General features: G+C 37.5%; 1 protein-coding gene across 1 annotated transcript; it reads right to left on the reverse strand.

The window, feature by feature from the left end:
• Positions 1-4,793: 4,793 nt before the first annotated feature.
• Positions 4,794-6,389, reverse strand: LOC113765669. Its single transcript, XM_027309908.1, has 2 exons — positions 5,472-6,389; positions 4,794-5,372 (listed from the first exon to the last, which is right to left on the reverse strand). The coding sequence occupies exons 1-2, from the start codon at positions 6,387-6,389 to the stop codon at positions 4,794-4,796; spliced, it is 1,497 nt and encodes a 498-aa protein (XP_027165709.1).
• Between the last annotated feature and the right edge of the window lie 2,581 nt (positions 6,390-8,970).

Genomic DNA, 8,970 nt, shown 5'->3' on the forward strand with positions numbered 1-8,970 from the left:
AACACATGTATCTGTACAGAAACCAATGGCGAGGCAGGGACTTTTTTGGAAGTACACATCTTAATTTCTACGAGAAGCAAGACAGATCTCATTTTGCATCCAAATTGGGGGAAACCTGTGAAATTTGGGGTTTTCCAAGACATAACCCATTTTGCATCCAATTAGCGGAAGAAATTAGGGGCTTGAAACCGATTCCCAATTACCAGCTTACAACTATAATGTCTTCAAGTTCATCCTTTGAAGTGCATAGCAGATGGAGAAATTTGGATGCGGGATCGTCCAGCTCAGCTACAAATCGATCTTCAAGGAAAGAGGCCTATGGAAGTTCACATTTCGGAGGATCTAGCCCACGAAAAGCTGAATACTACAATGGAGAGGAAATCGTGAAGTGCCATTGCCAAGAATCCTGCAGAATAGTGTCTTCTTGGACTGCAGCAAATCCGTCAAGAAGGTTCCATGGATGTAGAAATTACGGTGTAATGAGACCAGCCAAATGCTTAAATTTTAATAATCTTTGTAATGGTTAGGGTGTATTTATTTAAGTTTTATTACTAATGATGGATTAATTTTGAATGCAGATTGCTCATTGTTGCAAATTTTTTTATGGTACGATCCGCCCTTACCGGAGTATACAAAGAACACGATTTCTAAATTATTAAGGGAACTAAGGAAAGCCGAAGGAAACAACAAGGAAATGAGGATAGAAATTCAAAGGTTGAGAAAAAAAGCCCAGATGTTGATGTTGGCACTGGTAAGAGGTTGCATCTTATTAATGGCAGTATGGGTTCACAATGCAAGAAGAAAGCCTCTGGAACTAGGACTCAAAATGTTGCATTATAAATAGCGTAGTTGCAAGGCCAAGTTGGCATGCAATGTAATGTTCTTGTTTGTAAAGTCCTACCTTTGTTTATTCTTGTTGTTGAGATGGAGAAATTTATCAGATATGATCTACTCTGCTGGTTTGCTTCTTGATTGGAATTGGGTTCACCACCAATTGCAAACAGTCAATTCCTTTGAGTGTTGTAAAAATTTCTAAAACAAATGCTTATCTCATATGCTTATCTCAATAGGCACCCTTAATTTTGTTTATCAGAACGATTCAAAAGGGAATTACTATTCACATTTTCATTTTAGCTTCTTGCATTCCAGTTCACTTAATAAATAATAATGCCTTCAAGGAATACTAAAGGGTAATTGAGAAATGAAAATATCACCTCTTATTCAAAATGAATTGTTATTGACTTTGTGTAGCCGAAATGCTACTGCAAGCATATCTTCGGGGCTCTAGGTAAGAAAAAGAAAGTATGCCGGGACCCTTTTCTCTTTAATTTGGGAGGCTAAAAATATATATATATATATTTTTTTTTTTTTTAAAAAAAAGAAGCATCATGATTATTGAGGTGGTCTTCCATCCTTTGAAACTAAAAGTAAACTTTCTAGACCTGGAAAATTTTGAGATTAGCTAGCCCCTTTTATTGAATGTCAAGTCAATTTTCTTGGAATCTCAATTAATGGCACGCCATCTTGGTTAAGGAAACTAAAACATCAAATTGCCTCATTATAAGAATGAAAATGAAAGAACAGCAAAAGGTCTCTATTGTACTAGTCTTATAAAGTTGCAAAGTTTGCCAGAGAAATGGCATGCTGAACTACCGAGCACTAACGTGTGCGGCCTCGTATCATTGCCATCTTCTATCTTGGCCCCTTAGTTGCTGGATATCATAACATTATATTGTGTTAAAAGGTTAAAAAAAATTTTGACAGAGTTTTGCCTTAAAAATGAACAATTTCACCTGCCAACCAAACAACCATTGTGATACATACACAATATATAAGAGTAAAATCATGAATACATGTGGTCAGGTACATTTCCAGCCAGTAACAAAAGCATTCGTTCCCTAAAGAAGTCAATTGTTGATAGGGTGTTAATTGTTGGTATTTTTATTATTAATTTTCCCTTCTATCCCTGACAAATATTGTGTTAATTGCTGATATTTACTCATATTTGGTATCGGGACTTAATTTCAGGAATGAAGCAGAAAACTACCAAAAAGGAGGGACTTTATGGAGAATATGGAGACTTCTAAGGGCTTCAATCCTTAGGCCTTGGATTGGTGGGGACCACAAAGCTATAAGTCATTTGGGCTCTTAAAAGAAAGGAACGTAGAGAGACTTGGAGGAAGAAGTAATTTTGGAGACTTTGTCCACATGTGTGGGGACCACCGGAGAGAGCTTTAAGTCATCTTACTTTTGGCTTTTTAAGGAGAGGACGTACGGAAGCAAAAGGGGGAGACCTCTAGTTTAGCTTTTAGTTTAGTTCTAGTTTCCTTTCTCTGGACTGGCCTCTGACACACGCCAGGTGTTCGATAATATTCCCCAACGGGAAAATATTTTTTATTCCTTGCTTTCTAGTAAAAACGTAATGCCTTTGCAATCCAGTACTTTTGGCTGCAATTCAACTATGAGGAGTGGCTAATTTCTTCATCTAGTCAGAGGTTAAATCGAAGCTTTGGTTCGACAAAACTGTGAGATCGAATTGATTTCCCTACGTTCTTTAATTTGCAAGTATTTATATATTTCCTGTTCACTTATGCATATGATTATTTCTTGCAATTAAATACTTGATCACTGTTTAATTGTGTGAGTAATTAACAGCCATCTAAGAGTGCTCAATCCGTAATTGTTGGGTAATTTTAGTGCATGTGGCAAGTGATATGATTCAATTGTAGTAAAAACTTTTGAGTCGTTGTTGCGGAAATATATGATATAGCCTAAATAAACCGAGCGTGTGTGTTTGTTGGTTATAATTGGTGGCCAGTCTAATGATTAATGCTGTCAATAGGTTAAATCCTAAGAGCGTGTTTAGGACTGCTTAATTGGCTAGGGCAATAACTACAGAGCTTGTTGTGGTTATCGAATCAGGAAGGTTAGGCAGGTTGTCAGAGCTTGTTGACAACCATAACCAGTTTATTTGTAAATGAAAGATTTTATCTCTGCATCTGTGATCAGTGATTCGAACCATAAGTGGAGATTATACCTTTGACTAGAGATTTTCCTTCCGTCAATTTACTTTATATTTTTAATTTGAGCAATTAAATTAGACAGTTCCATATCAACTCCCCCCATTTTTATTAAATGTTACATTCATTCAAAATAAATTCCCAAGTCCCTGTGGATTCGACCCTGCTCGCTGCTATATTCGAATTTTGTCTTTCACGTAATTAATATACTTTGGTATATCGGATCAAGCAAACTCTGGCACCAGGGTGAAGCTAGTAACCCATTGCACAGCCTAAGTCCCTGCTCCAGTACCATAGTGGATTTAATTCGTGACTTAAGAGTAGGAATTTTATTTTTGCTGGTTTGACACCCAACAATTGTAACTTAACAAAAGCTAAAACACAATTGACTGGTTCAACCATGCTAACAAAAGCTATGCAAAATGTGGGTTGACCCGCATGACAACAGCACCATAAATTTCAGTCATGCTCTATCATCTTATATGGGCTAACCTACAGCACAAAATTAACAAAAGCTGTACAAAATTGACTTGACCCAAAGAACATCAGCACCAAGGTTGTAATTCAGTCATGGTCTAAGTGGAGCTTCTTCATCGCGCATGCATGGCTAGTCGAGTTGTGTTATTCCTGGTTGACTGACATCATCTGGTTAATCTAAGAGTCTATGATCCTGCATATAATCAACAGGTACAGGTCAATGCAATGACTTAAGGAGCAAAGCAAATGTTAAGTTCATATTGATGCTAAAAAGCCTACTTTCTGCTTGGTTCTTCGTTTTTTTCCAACCGATTCAACGTAAGGACCATAAGTATCCATTTTTGCCTTCCTTAATCTCCAACCTTGTGCTTGTATAGTTGGACATGTCTTTTTGTTATGTCCTGGAGCTCGACAGAAGCTGCATTTGATTTTCTTCTTCGATTCAACAACTTCAGTGGAATGTGCACTTGAAACTACAAAGCAAGAAATGAAAAAAATATTGAATTTAAGTATGTCCTCAAATTCACTGAAACATAACTTTTCGCAGATTAACCATATGCCATCAAATTTATTTACCATTTTCTTGATGAACAACAGCTTGTATGTCCACATGGCAGCCTTCACCTGGTTGTTGTTCACCCGCTACAGGTTGTTCATCCATTGGTTATGCTTGTTGATATGAGAAAATTTTAAAAAGTTAGACAAAACAACAAAAGACATTTCCAATATTTTGGCAGAATAGCAGTGTTCAAAAATATGTAAAAGCGGACGTATACCAGCCTGGCTATGGTCTAAGTCAGTCCCTACAACATCAGAGTGGCCCTCGGGATGACTAGTTGGACATGTTCTTCGATTGTGACCGTCCACATGACATTTGCTGCATTTGTTGCTGCTGAGAGAATGACCCCTTCCAGTGCCATGGCCAACTAAATGCTTAGCTGGTATAACCAATAGACATTTCCTTACCGTATGTCTTTTTTCATGACATTTTGAGCAACTTAGTGTACCTGCAGCTCTTGACAGTTTAGTCACTCCATTATTACTCTTTCGAGGTTCATCTGGTTCCCTCCTCCTTGCTTTTCTTGGCCTACCAGAAAGTCTCAACTTCTTTGGTGGAAGGATTGGGATCTTACCAGAATCCCTCCAAGCATTAGGTCCCGGTAATGGAGCAATAGCTGGCTCGTATGCGGCCAAATATGCCTCTCTCAAGTAGTAGCTGTGCACGTAGTCCTCTGGTGTGGCATTTATTAGTGAAATACAACAAACTGCATGGCAACAGGGCAATTCCGTGAGCTCCTACTTTCTACATGTGCATGTGCATCTTTCGACATCAACCACATAGGTTCCACCGTAGATATGCTGCACTTCAAATCTTTTGTTGTCTGAGTGTCTAGCAATATTGGCGGCAGCCTCATTTTTTGCCTTTTCAAGCTTTTTTTGAATCTTTGGACATATTACATCAGTCCTCTTCTTCATCCATTCCTTTTTCATCCGCATCCTATCCATGAGGTAAATTCTAAGGGTTTCCAACATACCCAGGATTGGTTTCTCTCTAGCTTCCAAGATTACAGCATTGAAACTCTCACAAAGGTTATTCAGTAGGATATCGCACTTAGTTGTTTCTCCAAAATGTGATCTTGACCATTGTCTTGGATTTATATTGTCCACCAGCCACTTATGAGCATTGTAGTCATACCCGTTTAAAGCATCCATCTCACTCTCAAATTTGCGCATGTATAATGACCTTGCACAAGCCCAAAATCTTGCTTTTATTGATTCACCTGAATGCGACTTCTTCATGTTATTGTGTAGATGCCTTACACAATGCCGATGCTCCACACCCGGAGTGACTTCATGAATGGCAGACCCCAATCCCTGTTAAGGGTGTAACCATCAATTTTTTTAAAAAAATACGTATTATATTTACATTAATTGCAACCTAGGTAATCCAAAAAGCAAGAAGATTGTAATTACCTTTTGTCTATCACTGATGAAAGTCCATGTTTTTTGTTCATGAATGCACAAGTCATGTTTCAAGAACTTCACGAACCACTTCCATGAACTCTTATTCTCAATTTCAACTACTGCATATGCAATGGGGTAGATACAATCGTTGGCATCAATTCCAATAGCAGTCAACAATACTCCTGGATGTGGACCCCTCAAGTGGCAACCATCTAAACCAATCAATTGTCGACAACCAGCCTTGATCTCTTTTTTCAATGCTTCAAAGCATATGTATATCCTTTGAAATCTTTTCTTACCACTTATATCATCAACCGTTGTCTCCATATGTATCGTTGAGCCAGGATTGCAATTTAACAACTCTTCGCAGTAGTCCCACAGCTTTGTGTATTGTTGTTTGTAACTGCCATAGATCAAAAGCTTTGCCTTCATGAAGGTCTTACTCACTTGGTCTCTTGTGATATTCACATTTAGCTCTAAGTGCACCTTCTCCTTAAATTCTGTGACACTCACCCTCTTATTTAATCTAAGAAAGTCCATATAGTGTCTACTTAGGAAACCTGAATTGGCACGCTTGTGATGAAAAGTCCTACCACAATTGCAAGATGGTCCCATGGTTCTAATAACAAAAGCGTCACTATCAACCTCTTTAGAAGCATAAATGAACCAGTCACAATTTGCACTATTGCATTTAGCCCGCATTCTAGACGTGTCATGTTTACCCCACCTAAAATATTTACCCCATTTAACTCCATAATAATCAATAGCTTGTTTAAATATCCGTTTATCATCAAACAACAGCCCAACAAAGAATTTTGGATCGACCATATCACGCTCAGGTCTAAACCTCACGTATCTTGGCTTTCTCCTCTTTGAACTATCTTCTTTCGAGGCTTCATCATTGCTATTTAACTCTTCAGAATTCATTGACTCTGATGCCTCATGCACTTGAATATTTTCTTCATGGTACAACTTGAAGTCAGTAGTTGTATCATTCCTATTTTGCTACCTAAATGCTTCTTCAACAACAGGCTTTTTTTGTTCATTTTTTCTGCCTTCATTCTTGCTCTCATCAACAACTGTTTCTGTTGTCTCTTTCACTTTTTCAAGCTCTTTATCAGCATCGACAACAGATTTTTTGAAAATCACATCATCTTCATCATCCCTAAAGTCGTAATCACTATCCACCAAGTTTTCATTTTCTGTAGAATCTGATTGTACATCTTCTTCAATCCCATAGCCATTTTCTTCCTCCATTCATTCAATTGGCACCGTGGTTTCTTCAAATGTGGTAGACTCCTCAAACGTGATGTCAACATAAAAAGCATCTTCATTTGATATACCAGCCTCTCCAATATCCACATTAGAACTGCCCACTTTACTATCAATAAATCTAATATGAAATTCCTGCACCAAGTACACCTCAACCATGCCAGTTTGTTTCCCAATACATGCCATGTCTATAACATCATCCTCACTTTCTATATTCCGTAGTTTGAAGCTACAATCTCCACAAGGAACTCTATAAAGCATTTTCACATTTTTTCCACATCCGACAAGAGTGCAAAAGCCATGGAGATGTGACATGTTAACTACATTTGCAATAACACCTTCAAATGATTCCATACTCCCCCCCACATACTTTTCTTGTGGTGGTCCAAAATATACCCCACCGTAATATATTTTTAGTGTAAAGCGGTCCAGCTCATGTCCTGTGTTTTTTTTTGGCATAAAAAAAAATAAAAATTTAATTAGGCATCCACATGCTCGGTCACTATCCTGTAACCCAATTAGGTAGCATGAGAACAACAACATAGTGCATTTTTCACAGCAAAGGACCACCGAAACTAAAATAACAAGAGAGTCCACTACACATACCCCACATCTCATATCTACCAAAATCCTATCATTTAAATTAGAAAAGGGAAAATCTACCAACTGTAGTTCAACAACCAACAACGTCTATAAGATGCGAACTTCAACTTATTAGCAAAAAAATTAACTTCAAACATCGCACATGCAGGCCAAGACTTACCGGAAATCCTCGCTGCCATTCCGTCGGAATTTTCATCCTCGAGCTTTTCCTTGCTCTGCTATGCTGCCTATGAATCAATTTCTCCATTCCGCTCTGTTTTCGTCATCTTATCTCCCTCCATTGCTGGTAATTGGGAATTGGTTTCAAGCCCCTAATTTCTTTCGCTATTTGGATGCAAAATGGGTTATGTCTTGGAAAACCCCTAATTTCACAGGTTTTCCCAATTTGGATGCAAAATGGGATCTGTCTTGCTTCCCGTAGAAATTAGGATGTGTACTTCCAAAAAAGCCCCTGCCTCGCCGTTGGTTTCTGTACAGATACATGAGTTTTGGGTGGCGACGCTGTATAGGTCCTCAATTGGCACAATAATTTTAGTTAAGGGATTTAATTTGTGTGATAAAATATTGAGGGACCAAATCGGCTTAGTAAAATAGTTTGAGAACTAAATTGGCGATTTTCCCAAACAAGTATAAGAATGCGATTCAAATTATATCTCATCTTCTTGACCTCATTTAAATTCACCGAATCAATCATAAAGAATCATGCAAAATCCACATTGTCTAAACAAAAGAATACAGCGCTTGTTGGCGTTGTTTCAACAAGTAAACACGACGCCTGTCCTCCAGAGCTATATAAGTCAACATAGTAGGAATTTCATCCCTCATAGAGGTTAGTAGCAACTTCATCCCCCAAGCGAGCTTTTCTTTTCAACAGTGCCAATTCACATCGATTATCCATATCCAATTCTTTATAATTAACTTTTAAAATCCCCATCTCTAGGCCTTGTCACCAAGGTATAATTATCTATTAAAATCTTGTCTATCTCTACTACCTTGGCATCAAGTTTTCCTAGTTATCTTTTAAAATCTTCATCTCTGTTGCGTTGTCATCAAGCTTTTTTAATTATCATTTAAAATCTCCATCCCTAGTTCCTTGTCATCAAGGTCTCTAAATAAAGCCATTGATAACCAAATCATGTAATTGCATCTCTAGACCTGATCTCTGATCTCTTATTTGTTTACATCTACTTGAGAATGTGGCTAGATTACAACAGTAAATAGCATGTGTTTAGGGTGGGAATTGAGAAAGAGAAAATCAGGCATAATGAGAAAAAGAAAGGAGTTGATTTTTGAGTTAAAGCAACTGCAAAGAGCAAGAAGATGGAGTAGGGCTTTATCTAGTGCAATATAACCAAACTATCATTCCAAGTGTACGATATAATCTAGGTCCTTAGAACTTACCATCCAATGACAAAGATTTTAACAAATGGCTAACACTAAAAGAAGCAAAATGACAAAGAAACAATCCAAATTAAGTGGAATTACGGTTTAATTGTCCCATTTTCTACTATAGCAACTTTTGCTGTACACACTTAAAAATGATAGTATATATCAAATAGAGATATAAATTAGAAATAAATTGAGAAAGGATATGGTTATATCAAATAGGGATGCAAATCAAAAATTAATTGAG

The sequence above is a fragment of the Coffea eugenioides genome, chromosome 1 (assembly GCF_003713205.1).
Source record: "Coffea eugenioides isolate CCC68of chromosome 1, Ceug_1.0, whole genome shotgun sequence".
Taxonomy (NCBI): Eukaryota; Viridiplantae; Streptophyta; class Magnoliopsida; order Gentianales; family Rubiaceae; genus Coffea; species Coffea eugenioides.

Coding starts and splice junctions, on each gene's coding strand:
- LOC113765669 (XM_027309908.1), bottom strand. CDS start 6,389: ATGAATTCTGAAGAGTTAAATAGCAATGATGAAGCCTCGAAAGAAGAT. Junction 5,373..5,471: donor TCATCAGTGATAGACAAAAG/GTAATTACAATC, acceptor CACCCTTAACAG/GGATTGGGGTCTGCCATTCA.